Source organism: Lolium rigidum, chromosome 2, assembly GCF_022539505.1.
Source record: "Lolium rigidum isolate FL_2022 chromosome 2, APGP_CSIRO_Lrig_0.1, whole genome shotgun sequence".
Lineage (NCBI taxonomy): Eukaryota > Viridiplantae > Streptophyta > Magnoliopsida > Poales > Poaceae > Lolium > Lolium rigidum.
In genome coordinates, this window is record NC_061509.1 from 80,459,387 (window position 1) to 80,478,030 (window position 18,644).

General features: G+C 48.2%; 1 protein-coding gene across 1 annotated transcript; it reads left to right on the forward strand.

Moving 5' to 3' along the window:
- Nucleotides 1-5,057: 5,057 nt before the first annotated feature.
- Nucleotides 5,058-5,788, forward strand: LOC124689909 (18.6 kDa class III heat shock protein-like). The gene is made up of 2 exons (XM_047223365.1): nt 5,058-5,375; nt 5,483-5,788. Exons 1-2 carry the CDS (start codon nt 5,127-5,129, stop codon nt 5,786-5,788), a joined length of 555 nt encoding a protein of 184 aa, XP_047079321.1. The 5' UTR covers nt 5,058-5,126.
- The last annotated feature ends 12,856 nt before the right edge of the window (nt 5,789-18,644 follow it).

An 18,644-nucleotide genomic window follows, 5' to 3' on the forward strand; every position in this document is an offset into this window, starting at 1 on the left:
GAATACAGCTTACACCGTCTCTTACCCATGCGCCGATCTAATAATGATCTGACTTTTTTCCTTCGTATTGTCATCATGCTTTTTGTTCATACTAGAATGGTCCTCCTTGCTGGATGCCTGAACCATTACCAAAGAGTATTACGTAGGAGGAGCTAGCCGAGCTAGCCATTGAATTAATTACAGCCTGGCCAATCCACTTTCGGTATCTTGGGTGACTTCTGATTCCTTACCTACTTGGAAAATGGTGCTTTAATATACCACTCATTACTCTGAAATTAATTAACTAAAATGTTTTATGCTTCCATAGATCTGCCTAAAATTACCTTATCACACGAGTAGCTTGGCATTTCCTACTAGCCATGTCAGAAAGATTATTCTTTGCCTTCCATCCGGTTATGCCGTGGAAATAGGAATCGATAGTTTCATTGTCGTTCAAGCTCCAAGGTAGTTCTTTTGTTTTGACACTGCATGCTTTGCTGCTCCGATATATCCATCATATTTTAATTATCGGTCACAAAATATATTTGGGGTTGTAATAGCTACACATGAAAATCCTGTATATTATTTTTTGGAGAAGCCATCTTTTTAAAAGCAAATGGAAGTTATGTCAAAATTGAGCTCTGTAGTGTGGTCAAAGATTGGTCACCTATTCTTGCATCCACAAAGACATCAAAAAATATGAAATAGATGAAACTACAATTTGGTAGCAAATTAAACGGTACTTCATGGAGAACTATATTTAGTTGTGTCGCTTCAGGTGGTAAGATAAGATTCTTTTAGACCATTTCACTTCCAAACTAAAAACGTTGAATATCTGTAGAATGGTTCATACTTTCTTTGTGTCTTTCATTGGACTACAGCCTTTTAATTTGAATCCTCTCTGATGTGTGCAGACATGGACTATTTTCAATGGGTTCCAAGTTCCGAAATCAGCTCCTCTCTTGATGTATTGTTATGGTATTTCCGCACCATTGTAAACATTTTGAGTAGCTCTTATCGAACAACATATCTCGCACTTTACATTGTTGGACCCTCTCTCATGATGACTTCAGAAGTAATTATGTTAGACGTGGCTGCCGCTTGACAGTGATTTATATTATTGCTTGGCTAAAAAGGATTAGAGGTACATTATATTTTTCATGTGGTTAGTATATTCTAAATGATACAATACCCAAAATACTTTACCCAGTGATTGACTATGTGAAAGGTTGGGTGGCCTGTGGACTGATAGACTTATTTTCTGACTATTATCATCGATTTGTATAAATACTTGATGCATTTTGGATGACGGGTCTTGAAACCAGTTGTAACATATTCCTCTATTTATATGGCTGTACATAAGCGCGTTTGCTACTATGTCGTGATTTTGTGTATTTTGTTTATCCTAATTTCATCCTATTGACTTTGTTTTGAAAATCATTTAGCCACGTTATACAATGTGTAAATTGTCGCCTATTCTACGGGGTCGTGCGCCAAGGCACACATCTAAATCTAGTTTTATTTGATGACTGATGGGGACTCACTTTATGTGCTAGCGAAAAGGGATAAACTTCAGCACTTTTGTACCACACTCTCTTTTCTCTTCTTCGTAGCTGCCTATCGTCACACACTCACACCACGCGCCCAGCAATACCCAGGATAGAAAGTGGTTACTTTCTTTCGAGGACAAACATGCAAGTGTCTGTTTATTTAGGGAAACACAAGGAGATGGCTGCTTAGGAATTGACTGAATCTTGGGTCTTCCCTTGGGTGAATCTGTTGCCCCCTCCCCTTCATGCTTCAGCCGTTCAGCCGCCCCACCTTGACACTCGGATGTTCAGAGCTGGCCTCTTTTCTTGCCAAGAAAGACTGAGATTTTTTATATATTGCAAAGAAAATATAGTGCCAAAAAAAAAAACAATTCACACCCATGAATTATGGGGTAAAATGATGACGCCGTCGATCGTCGCCATCTTTACTGCGATTGCACTATGGTAGCTTACCGTGTAGCAACCCTTCTTTTCCTGGTTCAGCGATTATTACATTTAACTACGAAATTACACGGGTGTAGGTGCCTATATATCTCATAGGCACTTGATATTCTCAATAATATCTCTCATATGAACATGCTTTTTCAGTAAGCTACTATTTCGTTATACCATGATCACGTAATCCTACTATGGGGAAGATCCAAATCAAAAGGCCATCCTACTGAATTTTGAAATTTTGATTGATGCGATCAATATCAATATATTTGTAGGGGAGCTTGTATATAGGAAGGAGGGGATGCTCGGAGTAGTATATCTTAAATGAAAGCCATGTGCTCCTTATGGGGGGACTAAATTCATGGTTGTTGCATCAAATGATATCAAAAGTAAATGTTATGATACTTCTACTTAATTGTGAGAATACAGGTTTCATATTTACGATAGGCAACCGGCATACATGAACAAGGATTATAGCTCGGCAGGTGCTAGTGCACACACATTCTATTCTTAGCTAGAGTTGCTTTGAAATATTGTCGAAATCTACAAGGTATTGTAGGATTTGGAAGCCTCAGGATCCGTCACCGCGTTGACCTTTGTTTGTACACGATGTAACATCAACATGGTGGTTAGCTAGAGATGGATTATCCTTCAAGTTTTCACAGTTGAGGTAGTCTTCCAGATAACGTCAGTAGTATGATTCTCTACCTCGGCACTTCCACATGGTTCGCATGCTCTCGAGTCTGTTCTCTTGCTAGTGAACACCAGACAGGAGCAGTACTGCTCTACTCTCTCATTTTCCTTTTGCGTCCAAGTGTAGTGTCTGTACTTTTGTAAGTAGCTGCCAACTTTTGCGTCCAAGTGTAGTGTCCGTACTTTTGTAAGTAGCTGCCATGGTCGACCAAGGGACCAAGTTAAGCTGGCGTCGTCGGCCGGCGCGCAGGATGGAGGTGTTTCTGTGCCGAGGAGCGTCGACTTCCTGGCTGCTTGGGGGTTCCATCCAGTCCAAGCAAAGCGTGGTGGAGCAGCGGCGGGATTCGCCGGCGTGTCGTGCTACGTGTTGAAGACGAAGCTGGGGTTCAGGAGGATCTTATTGTAATTTTCTTTGTTTCCTGGACTTTTCTGTATGAATCTTGGTTAATTTGATCAGTTCTTCCCGCGCAAAAAAAAAGGAAAGAAAGTGGTTGTTTTTTTTCTAGTGAAACACAAAGTGTCTGTTTTTCCAAGGAAAGAGAATGAGGTGGCTGCTTGAGAGTTTTTTTTTTGAACGGGTAAGACCCCGAAGGGCCTGGAAGCTGTATTAGTCAAACGGCAGGTACAAAGTTGCATTGAGGCCCCTAGCTAAAAAGATAACTAGAGAAAAGGCCTCAATTTTTACAAGCAGGACCCTAAACGAAAAACTGAAAACGCGATCAGGTCCTCGGTCCTCTCCGCCGCATCTGAGGGAACTCCAGTTCCGGGCACCCGCTCCGCCACCGGGGATTAGGCCACTTGGGGCAGCGCCGGCGATGCTTCCCGTCATGGAGTCGATGAAGTTCCTCTCGAAGAGGAATAGCAGCCGTAGAAGAACGAATCTTCCACACAAGGAGCGGCTCCAAACGCCACAGATAACTCCAGCGCACAGCCGCCGGTGTTGGTGAGCTCCAAAAGCACACACAGCTTCCAGATCACGCGCACTGGCGTGCTCGCGACCTCCCCACGAAGCCGGAGAACAAGGATCAGCAGATCCCTCTCCTCTCTCCCGTCTATCACCACGACCACAAGGGGAGAGAAGAGGATTCTGCAGATCGAAGGAATCCCTGGATCCACGGTTGAGCCTTATTGAAGAGGTTGCCGGGGAAGTGTTGCAGATCGCCGACTCCGCCCGCCGGAGCTTCGCAGACCACCACACCTCCACCACGCCGCTCCTGGAACTGCTCGCCGGTTCCAGATGCATCCACCTCCACGACATAAAGCCAAACTGGCACGAGGGCCAACTACTACTACTACTACTATATACAGAGGAGGCCCAGCCTCCCCTCCATCTCCGGCCGGCGAGGCCGCCGGGAAGGCAGGGGAGAGGATCCAGAGAGGATAAGGCGAGTCTCAAGATGGAAGGAAGAGAGGGGGACGGGAGAAAGAAGTGTAGAGGTTGTTGCTTGAGAGTTGACTGAATCTTGGGCCTTCCCATTGGTGAAGCCGCTGCCCTGTCCTTCAGGCTTCAGCCGTTCCGCAGCCCCATCTCAACACTCGGCATTCAGAACTAGCCTCATCAGGGCCTAACAAAAGAACTTTTCTCTACCGGGTTTTATGGGTTGCTGGTTTTCTGATGCAACTTGATTTTCTCGAACTCTAGTGTCTGCTAAGAGCTCTTAGGATCATGGCACACTGTTATCGCCAAAACAAAAGAAGGTCTCTTCTTGGGAGCCAGCTTAGTCCCGTGTCGCTCCCGTTAGAGATGGAGACAAGGGGGGACGAGGGGGGGGGGGGGGTTAGCCACCCCCATGGTTTGAATTTTATGAAGAACACGACTCACTAGAACTGCAATTTCTTGTTGATTTAGCTTTCTCTGCCCCCCCCCCCCACCCATGAAGTTTGCAACACCATTTTGCCCCCTCAAGGTTGAAAGCTGGCTCCGTCCTCCCGTTAGAGCAAATCTCTAACAGCTGATGTAAATTTAGATGTCTAGATGTTCATAAGTTCGGTTTGTTCTGGCAGAGGCATTAGTTTCTTTTTCATTACTGCTGAACTCCTTTGAGTTGTACTATATCAGCTTGATCATGGCCTTCCTTTCATGAATAGAGTCGGGAGTTGATCATCGTGTGTTACTCTAAAACAAAAACATCGAGGTTACTCAATCTAGCCCAACTAGGGACAAGTTAGCTCGCTGTGCAGCCCAGAGGACAACGCCGCAAACACAAAACGGCCCGGCCCAGAACAGCACAGAAATTCTCTGGATTCCTCTGGTGCTGTACCAGGTTCTTCCATGGCCCCTCCCGATCCTTCTCGACGCGCCACCGCACCGCCGACCGGCGACATCTGGAACCTTCGCATCGCCCCCATTAAAACCCCTCATCCTCGCTCCACCGCGCACTCAAGAAGACATCCAGCGATTCTCGAAGTCTGAGCCCACTAATCCATCCACTGTGCGAGGAATCAACCGAGGAAGAAGAACAAGAAGCCATGGCTGAGCTGCTGTTCGCCCCCGCCATGACCGGCCTCCTCCACCTGCCGGACGTGCTGGAACGCCTCGCAGCCGCGGACGGTGACCAGCGCGGCAACGCTCACCACCACCCCGCGGCGCACGGGCATGGACAGCATCGCGCACACGGCGTCGGTGCTGGCGGCGGCGCGCCTGTGGACATCGTGGAAACCCCCGGCGAGTACGCGTTCCTGCTCGACGTCCCCGGCCTCTCCAAGTCCGACATCCAGGCACGTAAACCACCGACTGTTCTACACTTTCCCCATTTCTTGACTGAAATCGATTCAGGGAGAAATTAGCTCGCTGACAGACGCTGGCCGTGTTCTGAAATGCGCAGGTGACTCTGGAGGAGGACAACGTGCTGGTGATGAAGAGCGTTAACGCCAACGGCAACGGCACCGGCAACGGCAACCCCAACGGCGCGGGGAAGCGGAAGCGGGAGGAGGAGGAGGGCGACTGCAAGTACATCCGGCTGGAGCGGCGCGCGTCGCCGCGGTCGTTCGTGCGCAAGTTCAGGCTGCCGGAGGACGCGGACGCGGGCGGCGTCACCGCGCGCTGCGAGAACGGCGTGCTCACCGTCACCGTCAAGAAGCAGCCGCCGCCCGAGAAGAAGCCAAAGTCCGTCCAGGTCGCCATCGAGTGATCGATCCAGAGCTTGCTACGGAACATTTGGTAGTACTTCAGTGTCGTCAGTGTAGCGGTAGTTCGGTTTGTGGCGGTAGGAGGGTTCTCTTGTGCTGCTGCCGTGCTCCTCTGTTCGTTCGTGGTATGGCTGGGGACTAGGTGTTGTAGTGTCTCTCGTGAATGCAGCTGTGGTATGGAACTACGGAAGAACGAATCAGTCGTGTTTCGTGTTTTGAATGTGTACTGTTCGTGCATTTCCTTTGCTCGGTTCATCGTGGTCGGCACAACTCCACAGATCAGAGTAAATTCTACGGGATCGATCGTCCTTCCTTAACAAAAGTGTTCCGCTTGCTTCACTTGCTCAACCGACATTCTGAAACCAATCATCTCGGCGATCATCGCTGGGGCAAATCTGTTAGGGCATTCGTCCACAAGCTTGTCTATAAGCGAAAGGTAGTCTTTATAAATGACAAGATAAATCCGGAACGCCGCAGTGCCGCACACCCAACCCCAACCTCACAACCCACCGACGTCTACCGTTGGAGTTACCAGCTTACTATTACAAGCCAGAAAGTAGCAAACATATAGTTTCACATGATGACACACTAAGGTCGAGCACACAACAAAGGTAAAGCAAAATTTAACAGGGTCAACAACTAGCTTGGGGTGATTCTTGGAGGAGGGGTGGTGTAGGTTCTCTCAAGAGATCTGAGAGCGGAAACTGTGTAAGAAGATACTAATCAATAGTAGCAGGTTCATTAGGAAAAATTGCTTCAATTGTAATTTTTTTGTTTTAGGTTGAAGTTGCTACATTGTGTGTTCCGTACATGCACTAGGCATGCCATGGGTTTGGAAGGTGTGCACTTGTTTTAATCCATGGATGCACCTTCAATAATAAATTTGTTCCTTGTTATCTAGAGTGTCCATCTTTGGGCAGCGAAAAGAATCCAAAAAAAAAAATTTCAAGTACCCATAGGAGATTTGCGTGTTTTGTATAAAGCTTGAAGGGTAACAAAATTCAAGTACCCATAGGAGATTTGCGTGTTTTGTATAAAGCTTGAAGGGTGAAAAGGATGACGTGGGATAGAACTCCACCGTAACCCAGTCCATCACAGCCGGTGCGGGTCGAGGGATAGAACTCCACCGTAACCCAGTCCATCACTGCCGGTGCGGGTCGAAGAAACTCACGCCTAAGTTATATATATATATCTCGTCTACCACAAGCTACCATTCATGATAGACAATTATCTACAATCGAATCTAGGACATGATCTGGCGGCGCCACTTTAGCATCAAAGAGGCGAGCGTTCTGTTCGAGATATAATGATCGGATGACAAGCATGACGATGGAGTTCCCCTCCTTTTGCCGAGCGTTAGGAAGGCAGCTGACCGTTGTTGGCCACCAATCCGAGAGGGTTGCCGCTGGAGTTTGGAGATCAGCGCCAAGACGAGCGTTGACACCAGCCCAAACCCTAAGGGCAAAGGGGCAGTCAACCGAGAGGTGGTCGATGGTTTCGTCGGCCCAATGGCACATCGTCATATGACGTGAGACGGGAGGCCACGGCATAGGTGGCGATCTGGCGTCCAGCAGCGCTGGCTCAGAGCCAGCCAGGCATGCATCCTATATGCCATGGGCGTGAAGGAGTTACATATGTGCGCAGCTCCAGGCATCGCAGTGGAGCCCTCGAAGAAGGGGAGGTAGGAAGTGTGAGCCGTGAAGATGCCATTACTGGTCCATTTCTAGCTGAACGATGCGATTTGGGATCCTCATTTTGGTCAACCCGCTGTGGAAGCCTTTACTCGAGGAGGTGATGTTGGTCTAGTTAATATCGCCTATTCTGGAGTTAATCAATGGTGGTATACAATAGGATGCTGACACGCTGGTTAGGTGCAGAGTTGGATTAGACATCACAGGTTTCGGTGCTTTCTGTTCTAATGGGATGTGGCTATAGCTTCCCAAGGTCTGAAAAATTGGACCACAACATCAACCGACATCTCCCCCACAATTGCCGTGACCCAGGCTTTGCGAAGCAGCCCGTCCTGGACCGTCATGCTTTGTCTGAATCGAGCTAACAAGCGCAAGGATTGCTGGGGCAATGGTGCTAGCGCACAGACCACCGATCCAAGGGTCATTCCAAAACAGGATATGATCTCCATTCGCCTTGAAGAGGAAGGTGGCGTCAGGCAATACCTTGAAGTTCAACCCGGACCACGGCGGCTTAAAATCTATCTTGGAGTACCAAATCCACTTGGTGTGTATGCATTAAGGAGCTTGAGGTTGTGTAACCCTAGCCCACACCTGACAAACTTGGTGCCATGTGACGAGACAAGAGCCGCCATGGACATCCTCTTTCCCTGCCCAAAGGAAGCCTCGACACAGTTTATCCACCGCCTGCAAGAACCAATGCTCAAGGTCCACGGCAAGGAGATGCTAAACCACGTAGGCTGTCACGACGATCTGGACATAAGCAACACGACCCTCCTTTGGGATAACAAGCAAATTGTCGCCCACGCTTGATCCGTACGATAAAAACTTGGTAGGTATCGGAATCGTCAGTTTAGCGGTAGATTAGTCTGGCGAGTTCTGGTAAGAGAGGTGTTCTCTTTTTCTTTCGAAGGGTCGGAGAGGTGTTCTCTGTCCCCTGTCGGCGATTTGGACAGAGTCCTACATCTGCGAGTTGTTGTTATCGTGAATGTAACCGTATAATGCAATTACGGAAGCATATACTTCGATGGGGCCACAAAAAAATTAAAATGTGCGAACTTGCGTTCGAATAGGAACCCCAGGAACAAACTTTAGGACATGAGGCTCCGACGGCAGGCCACGGTCTCAGCTGTTATGTGAATCCGTGGACTTCGACCAAGCAAACTTGCCAGAGTGTACTTTACTACGACCTCAAGTGGCAAATCCTGCACCGGAAATTTTGATGGCACGGGTGGTATAGGGTCACTTCCTTTGGGCTTATTCTTATGGAGAAGCTGGCTTATAGATTTCGGTAGGGAGAAACACCGGTGGAAAGAAGCTCGTAGAAAGTATTCTTCCCCTTCTTTTGGGCTTATGGAATTTGTTGTGTTGAGTTGTGTAATGTCTAAAGTGCCATTGAATTTGATATATGCCCGTGATAATCAATAATTGATCACTCACATGGACATATTCATCTACACATTCCAAAACGACACTGTCGCACACTCGGACAGGATCAGCGAATTTCAGTGTTGGATAGTCATCAAACTTGAATCAACAAAATCAATTAGTACCAAATCTACTCTTGTCGCTGAGAAGTTGGTGGAGGAGCTCGGCCGAAGTTTGAGGAGAAGAACATGTTTTCTGGGATCGATTCCTGCAAGGGGTTCTGATGCTGACCTCGGCCTGAGTTGGAGCTCGAAGTTGGGGCCGGCGGCGGGAGACAGAGCTTGAGACGGACGGTCGGTTTGGAGGCGAAGCTCCGTGACCTGTCCAGCGGAGCGGCGCAGGTTAGCGTGGGGCGGAGGCTACTGGGCGGAGAAGATTAGGTGGGGATGGACGGGCGCCGGCGGTGGGGAAGTTCGTCCCATGTGGCGGCGGGGGTGGTCGGCTGGCTGGCGGCGCGGGGTGGGTTTGTTTCCGTGACGATAAGGCAGGGTAGGTACTGGACGGGATAGATTAGAACCAATCGTTTTTTCGCGGGATGGCATGTCGGATGTAAATACGATGAAGAACTAGGGCATCTGGGGGAAGCGGTTCGACTCTAATCGTAAAAGCTCGGGAAACAGCCTCCGAGCATTTTCTGGCGATACAAATATGTTAGCTTGGAGTCGGAGACTTCTTTTCAGTTTCAGCTATAGGGGACCTCGAAGCCAGCTGAGAAGCCCAAAAGAAATGGCCCGCCACTGAAGGAGGGGAACGGAGGCACGGGGTGAAGGTGTGAAGGTGAAGCTAGGCGTGGACGCTTACCACCGATTGACAGAGGAGAAGGGGGGCGGAGCTGCGTCGTCACGTCGTCGCCTGCCGGGCAGAGCAAGTGACAAGGACTTAGGGAGTGCACGATCTGAGTTCTTAGTCTAGGGTTGCCTGGATTAGGGATTTAGGATACACAAGTGGATCAAAATGGGAATGAGCTACTAAAAAACTACTTTGCAAAATAGCGTTCTATGCGGAATAGCGAATAGCGCCAAATAGCATGAAAGAGCGCGTCTTTAGCGCGTAGCGTCATAGCGTGCCTAAAATTCATAGCGTAGCGTTCAACTCACAAATACGCTATAGCGCTGCTATTTTTTTCGTTGTAGAATCGAGTAGAGCTTTTTTCTGTTTTTGAGAAATCGAGTAGAGCTCTGAGTCCGAACCTTCGTTGGCCCATGATGAATGAAGGTGGAGTTGGGTCCGGACTCGGATCACTTGCATCTTTTCTTTTTCGGGGTCTGTAAAAGCCCTTGGAGTCACGAACCGCACGACGTCTTGCTAGGTCGATCGAGACGCCAACATGGACGACATGGATACGGACGCGCGAGAAGGCGGCGTCGGAGCTGCACGCCCGGAAGAATCCGCCGTCCCCGATACCGCAGCAGCACCCACGGCGCTCGACGAGTCGACATCGCGCCTCGCGCCCGCATTGCAACCGCCGCCGGCCGTCGTCGGGCCGCCCGCGGTCGGCCCGACGACGGCGCCGAGGAAGAGGACTCCCGGGAGGTGGAGAAGGATCCCTCGCCCAGAACCCACGAAGGAACACCTGTGGCGCCCACGAGACCATTCGCCTTGCGTGAAAGCGATGATGGACGAGGGTGATTTAGTTACGCTGAAAAACATCGAGCAAATCGAGAATATGCGCGAGGAGGACTGCGACCTGTTCACGGAGCAGGACAGGCTCGACTTCCACACCTTCAAGAAGAAGATGATCCCGGCCCTGCGCGGCATCGTCGACTCCAAGCCCGAGAATACCTTCCTCACCTACACGAAATTCAGCCACACGCCGTAAGAACCTCTCATCATCATTAATCAATCTGCGCGCGTGTGGATTCAATGTAATCCCTAGTTAGCTACTCGTCCAATTTGTGCATGTATGGCTGAACTCTGTTACAAAGCATTGCTTGGATGACCTTTTGCAAGAAAGTAACGTAAAATACATTATATTGGGAATGTTTTTATTGCTTGTTTGAAACCGTTATCTTCTTAATTGAATATATCTCTTGAATGTGTTGGTGATCGATGTTGTTTCTTTATAGGTGGATGCCATGAGATTTTTAGAAAAATTGATCACAAGATGCGCGATGACATGGATTACGTCCAAATGGGCAACTTTTTAATGGAGGGCATAACAGCACCAGAATGCCATACTACTCAGCCTTGTAGTTAACATAAGCATTCAAATGTATTGTGAAAAATGTAAGCATTTAGGTGTAGATGTGGGGAACTTGGATGCAACTTACTAAGCCGGTACTGCACACATAGTTTATGCTCCCAACTCCCAAGTGAAAGGATAAGTTATGCTGGTATCGCATCGGTGACACTAAGGCTAGTATAGATGCTGGTATTGCATTGTTGAAGCTAAGTTAGTATATTATCGCGTATGTGTAATGTTTAAGCTCATCTAATTTATGCCTTGGGCATAGGCATAATTTTGAAAGAGCTTCTTGTCTAATGAAAGATTAGCTCCTCCCCTACTATTTCAAAAATAGGGGGATATAGATGTATATCATGATGCTCGAGAGGAACTGAAGAATACCATGTCCGTTCAAGCAACCATCGCTTGATATATCCGTTCAACAACGCGCTTGTTTGTATGGATAGTGGCCTGGACAATGTAGCAGTAGTTTGGTGAGTCTGATAGTTGTTCGTAGTTGTAGCATGTTATGTTAGTCTGATGGTCGGGTTGGAGTTATGGAAGCATAGGTTACTATAACGACCGATCCTCTCTTTGCATCTTGGTTCTGCTCCGGTTGTTCGTGTTGTGTCCAACGGTGTAAGCACACTAAACTGGAAGAATAAAAGCGGTTGTGTGCTTTGAAGACGCCCATTGTCCGTGCATTCTAAGAGCATCTCCACTCGTCTTCCCGAATAGGTCCCCGGTGTGCTATTTTTCCATCCGGACGGCGAAAAATGGCCCAACCGCGCCCCCGGTTTCTTGTTTTTCGCCGGATTTGGGCCTTCATCCATCCGGCGAGCCCACGCCAACCCCGGCCTACCGGGGCGCGCTCGGGGAGTCCGGACGAAGCGAAAGCGCGCGAAACGCCGAGAAATCTCTCCCGCGCTTTCGCTTCGGCTTCGCCGCAGAGGTGGACCCGGCCGGTCAGCGGCACACACATCGTCTTCCGCTTGCAGCAAAGGCTGCCGTCGGTCAGCTCGCCGCGGACGCGTAGCATTCCACGCGGCATTAAATCGCCGGCTCTAGCCCCGCCTAAATACCCCGCTCACCGCGACGCGTAGCACCACTCTTCCCTCGACGAGATCCATGACGTTCAACGAGGAAGACGGCGCGGCCAACAACGGTTTTCCCCGCCGGTCGCTCCACGCGTGGGAGGGGCACCTCCTCCACCAGGCGGGGTACCCCTGCCCGCCGGACACGAGGCCTCCCGGCGGCGGGTGGCGGCTAAGTGCGGGTGGCGTGCCAATCCCGCCGCCGCCCCAGGGACACGCCCTCGACGTCGCCATCGAGGAGGTCCGGCTGACGTTGTCGGACCAGGACCGCGCCGAGCCACAGTTCCACCCCGACAACTACACGGCGTGGAACTCCTTCTTCCTGCGGCGGTGGGAGCGCGAGCTCGCCTCCTACGACGGCCCACCGCCTCCGCCTCCGCGCAACAACGCCGCGGTCGGACGCTCGAGGGCGGCAACTATCCCGTTCTGATGATGCCCCCGCTGTCGAGGGCATCGGCCAGCCGCCGTCGGGGAAGCAGCTGGCAGCCACGGCGCATGGCTGCCAGCTCGTCGTTGTCCGGTTCGGCGTCGAGGTCGACGCCGATCTCCAGGTCGGCGCCATCATGGGCGCCGGTGAAAACGGAGCCGCCTTCCCCGCCGAGCAAACGTGCGCGTAGCGGCGACGGGATCGTCATCCGCGAGCCCTCGACGACATGCGGCCGCCTCCGCCCCAAGCGCGAACCAGACACCTCCGGTGAGCGGAAGCGCAAGCCGGCGAAGGTGAAGGTGGAGGAGGTCAACGATGCCGAGGACGCCGCAATCCTCGAGGCCGTCATGGTGAGGTCCCTCCAGGACCTCGTCCCCGCCGACAACGCCATGCCCCTCGACCAGTGGTCGAGGGAGCAGTGGGAGAAGGAGGAGGCGGAGCGGCAGGCTCGGCTCCTCGAGGACGTCGCTCGCTACCGATGGCCTGCGACTCCTCCATCCGGTGTCCCCGTCCCCGTCATCGACCTCGAGGCGGAGTCTGACGACGAGTGGTACAAGCCCTCGTTGTCCCCGCCGCACGACGATGGCCGGTGGGGAGACCCCGGCCAGGGCACCAGCAGCAAGGCACCGACGGCGCCACCGCGTTCCGATGATGGAGGCGACGGCGACGAGGACTACACGGTGTTCTACCGCCATTTCGGCATGTAGAGCGCCGTGTTTTAATATTTTAATTGGTATCCCCAAGGCCGAAGTCGAAATATATTCGAATTCGGCCTCTATGTATGAACTTCGCCCTCTATATAGTAAATATCATTAAATTTAGTCTAAATTCAATCGTTTTTCGCCGTATTTCGTCAAATTTTTGTTTTTCAAATTTAGATCGGCGTCTTCGCCTGAGATTACGGCTGGGAAACTGGTCCTCCCCACGCCAAATTTACGTCCAATCCGAACGTAAATTACCCCAGATTTCGGCGTGGGGAGGGGCAACGAGTGGAGATGCTCTAATATTCTATTTTGGACAATGGAATTAGACTAAGGGCTGTACTGCTCCGTCTTAAATGGAACACAACGATTTTAACGGCGAAGGTACCCACCCGTGCCCTCTGCTTTGGGCTTTGGGATTGGTGAGCCTTTTGACATTTGTCTAATATATCATAAAACTAATAATTGAAATACAAGTAATTTTTTTTATGAAACTAAAGTGATACAAGAAAAACATTGTGTAACTGATGATGTCACTATTGCGTATTGTTTCAGAAATCACAAAATATTCGTGTTTTAGTTACGTTTCAATTATGATTTACTCCCTCCATACCGGATTAAAAGTCAATTAACCTGGCGCGGCAGGATTAAGGCAAATGTTGATTGGTTGAGATTTGCTTCGTTAGTCCATTAGCATGAGTAATTAGAGGAGCTGAACCATCTGTTAGGCCCACAGGCGCTCCCTGCATGGAGTAGAAATCGTGCATGCATTAGCCGAAGGCAAGTCGCGCGCTAGAGAAAAGGAAAGGATGAGCGGAAAGGTAGGAAACCACCCCATGCGATACAGTAATTGAGAAGAGTAAATTCTCCTAATTGCCTAATAATTCGGTTTGCCTTCTATGGGGAAATTTGCCTTAATATCCGGTATGGAGGGAGTAGATTTTTTTCATATGCTAGCGCATAGCTGACATCAATCTGATAGATACATTTGCCGTTAAAAAAGAGAGTTTCCGAAGAAGCATGCCAAGTCAATGCATTTAGAGCATCTCCAACAGGCGCGGTAAAAAACACGCGCTAAAAAAAGGGCACCCACGCGAACCTCCAGCAGACGCACGAAACAAAGGCGCGCTAAAAAATTTACCGCGCCCGCGCTTTTGCACTATCCCGCGCGGAAACTTGCCGCTTCGGCTGGCGCGTGCTATAAATGCCACGCGGGCACACGCCAACCGTCTCCCTCCTCTCGCCGCTCTGCCTCCCACGTCGCGCCCGCCCCGCCGCTCCGTCTCCGACGACAGCATGCCTCTGTGCCGCCGATCCGCCTCTGGCTACCGCCACGGGGCGCTATCAGTTTACAGCGGGGCGGAAACGATTTTTAGCACGCTGATTTTTAGTACGCCTGTTGGAGATGTGATGGCGTGTATTTCACACGTTCGTTGAGCAACCCCAAGAGGAAGGTATGATGCGCACAGCAGCAAGTTTTCCCTCAGAAAGAAACCAAGGTTTATCGAACCAGGAGGAGCCAAGAAGCACGTTGAAGGTTGATGGCGGCGGGATGTAGTGCGGCGCAACACCGGAGATTCCGGCGCCAACGTGGAACCCGCACAACACAACCAAAGTACTTTGCCCCAACGAAACGAGTGAGGTTGTCAATCTCACCGGCTTGCTGTAACAAAGGATTAACCGTATTGTGTGGAAGATGATTGTTTGCAGAGAAAATAGTAAAAACAAGTATTGCAGCAGATTTGTATTTCAGTATTAAAGAATGGACCGGGGTCCACAGTTCACTAGAGGTGTCTCTCCCATAAGATAAAAGCATGTTGGGTGAACAAATTACAGTCGGGCAATTGACAAATAGAGAGGGCATAACAATGCACATACATGACATGATAAGTATAGTGAGATTTAATTGGGCATTACGACAAAGTACATAGACCGCCATCCAAGCTGCATCTATGCCTAAAAAGTCCACCTTCAGGTTATCATCCGAACCCCTCCAGGTATTAAGTTGCAAAGCAACAGGACAATTGCATTAAGTATGGTGCGTAATGTAATCAACAACTACATCCTCGGACATAGCGCCAATGTTTTATCCCTAGTGGCAACAAGCACAACACAACCTTAGAACTTTCCATCACTCGTCCTGGTGTCAATGCAGGCATGAACCCACTATCGAGAATAAGTACTCCCTCTTGGAGTTAAAAGTAAAAACTTGGCCCGAGCCTCTACTAGAAACGGAGAGCATGCAAGATCATAAACAACACATGTGTAATAACTTGATAATTAACATGACATGGTATTCTCTATCCATCGGATCCCGACAAACACAACATATAGAATTACGGATAGATGATCTTGATCATGTTAGGCAGCTCACAAGATCCAACAATGAAGCACAATGAGAAGAAGACAACCATCTAGCTACTTGCTATGGACCCATAGTCCAGGGGTGAACTACTCACTCATCACTCCGGAGGCGACCATGGCGGTGTAGAGTCCTCCGGGAGATGAATCCCCTCTCCGGCGGGGTGCCGGAGGAGATCTCCAGAATCCCCCGAGATGGGATCGGCGGCGGCGGCGTCTCAGTAAGGTTTTCCGTATCGTGGTTTTTCGCATCAGGGGTTTCGCGACGGAGGCTTTAAGTAGGCGGAAGGGCAGAGTCGGGGCCAGACGAGGGGGCCACACCATAGGGCGGCGCGGGCCCCCCCTGGGCCGCGCGGCCCGTGGTTTGGCCACCTCGTGGCCCCACTTCGTGTGTTCTTCGGTCTTCCGGAAGCTCCGTGGAAAAATAGGACCCCGGGTCTTCGTTTCGTCCAATTCCGAGAATATTTCGTTACTAGGATTTCGAAACCAAAAACAGCGAGAAAACGAGAACCGGCACTTCGGCATCTTGTTAATGGGTTAGTTCCAGAAAATGCACGAATATGACATAAAGTGTGCATAAAACATGTAGGTATCATCAATAATATGGCATAAAACATAAGAAATTATCGATACGTCGGAGACGTATCAAGCATCCCCAAGCTTAGTTCTGCTCGTCCCGAGCCGGTAAAACGATAACAAAGATAATTTCTGAAGTGATATGCCATCATAACCTTGATCATACTATTTGTAAACATATGTAGTGGATGCAGCGATCAAAACAATGGTGATGACATGAGTAAACAGGTGAATCATATAGCAAAGACTTTTCATGAATAGTACTTCAAGACAAGTATTAATAAGTCTTGCATAAGAGTTAACTCATAAAGCAATAAATCAAAGTAAAGGTATTGAAGCAACACAAAGGAAGATTAAGTTTCAGCGGTTGCTTTCAACTTGTAACATGTATATCTCATGGATAATTGTCAACATAGAGTAATATAACAAGTACAATATGCAAGTATGTAGGAATCAATGCACAGTTCACACAAGTGTTTGCTTCTTGAGGTGGAGAGAGATAGGTGAACTGACTCAACATAAAAGTAAAGAGAATGGTCCTTCAAAGAGGAAAGCATCGATTGCTATATTTGTGCTAGAGCTTTTATTTTGAAAACATGAAACAATTTTGTCAACGGTAGTAATAAAGCATATGAGTTATGTACATTATATCTTACAAGTTGCAAGTCTCATGCATAGTATACTAATAGTGCCCGCACCTTTTCCTAATTAACTTGGACTACCGGATCTTTGCAATGCACATGTTTTGACCAAGTGTCACAATGGGGTACCTCCATGCCGTCTGTACAAAGGTCTAAGGAGAAAGCTCGCATTTTGGATTTCTCGCTTTTGATTATTCTCAACTTAGACATCCATACCGGGACAACATGGACAACAGATAATGGACTCCTCTTTAATGCATAAGCATGTGGCAACAATTATTATTCTCATATGAGATTGAGGATATATGTCCAAAGCCGAAACTTCCACCATGAATCATGGCTTTAGTTAGCGGCCCAAAGTTCTTCTCTAACAATATGCATGCTCCAACCATGAAGGTGGTAGATCTCTCTTGCTTCGGACAAGACGGACATGCATAGCAACTCACATGATATCCAACAAAGAATAGTTGATGGCGTCCCCGTAAACATGGTTATCGCTCAACAAGCAACTTAATAAGAGATAAAGTGCATAAGTACATATTCAATACCACAATAGTTTTTAAGCTATTTGTCCCATGAGCTATATATTGCAAAGGTGAATGATGAAATTTTAAAGGTAGCACTCAAGCAATTTACTTTGGAATGGCGGATAAATACCATGTAGTAGGTAGGTATGGTGGACACAAATGGCATAGTGGTTGGCTCAAGTATTTTGGATGCATGAGAAGTATTCCCTCTCGATACAAGGTTTAGGCTAGCAAGGTTATTTGAAACAAACACAAGGATGAACGGTACAACAAAACTCACATAAAAGACATATGGTAAACATTATAAGACTCCATACCGTCTTCCTTGTTGTTCAAAACTCAATACTAGATGTTATCTAGACTCTAGAGAAACCAAATATGCAAACCAAATTAGCAAGCTCTAAGTATTTCTTCATTAATGGGTGCAAAGTATATGATGCAAGAGCTTAAACATGAGCACAACAATTGAAGGAGATATGCCCTAGAGGCAATAATAAAAGTAGTTATTATTTATATCTCTATGTTTATGATAAATGTTTATATATCATGCTAAAATTGTATTAACCGAAACATTAGTACATGTGTGATATGTAGACAACAAGAAGTCCCTAGTATGCCTCTTAAACTAGCTTGTTGATTAATGGATGATTAGTTTCATAATCATGAACATTGGATGTTATTAATAACAAGGTTATATCATTATATGAATGATGTAATGGACACACCCAATTAAGCGTAGCATAAGATCTCGTCATTAAGTTATTTGCTATAAGCTTTCGATACATAGTTACCTAGTCCTTATGACCATGAGATCATGTAAATCACTTATACCGGAAAGGTACTTTGATTACACCAAACACCACCGCGTGAACAGGTGCGTCCCCAAGCTTAAACTTTCACTCTCCTTGATCATAGTCTGCATCATACTCCTCTCTTGATCATTGAAAACTTCCTCCACCAAACTCGAAACAACTCATTAGAGGTTAGTGCATAATAAAAATTCACATGTTCGAGAGGTGACACAATCATTCTTAACACTTCTGGACATTGCATAAAGCTTCCTGGACATTAATGGATCAAAGAAATTCATCCAACATAGCAAAGAGGCAATGCGAAATAAAAGGCAGAATCCTGTCAAAACAGAACAGTCCGTAAAGATGGATTTTATTAGGCCACCAGACTTGCTCAAATGAAAATGCTCAAATTGAATGAGAAGTTGCGTACATATCTGAGGATCACGCACGTAAATTG

Excerpts from the sequence above, each read along its gene's own strand:
- LOC124689909 (XM_047223365.1), top strand. The coding sequence starts at position 5,127 with ATGGCTGAGCTGCTGTTCGCCCCCGCCATGACCGGCCTCCTCCACCTG. Across the intron at positions 5,376-5,482 it reads TCTCCAAGTCCGACATCCAG|GTGACTCTGGAGGAGGACAA; the intron begins GCACGTAAACCA and ends TGAAATGCGCAG.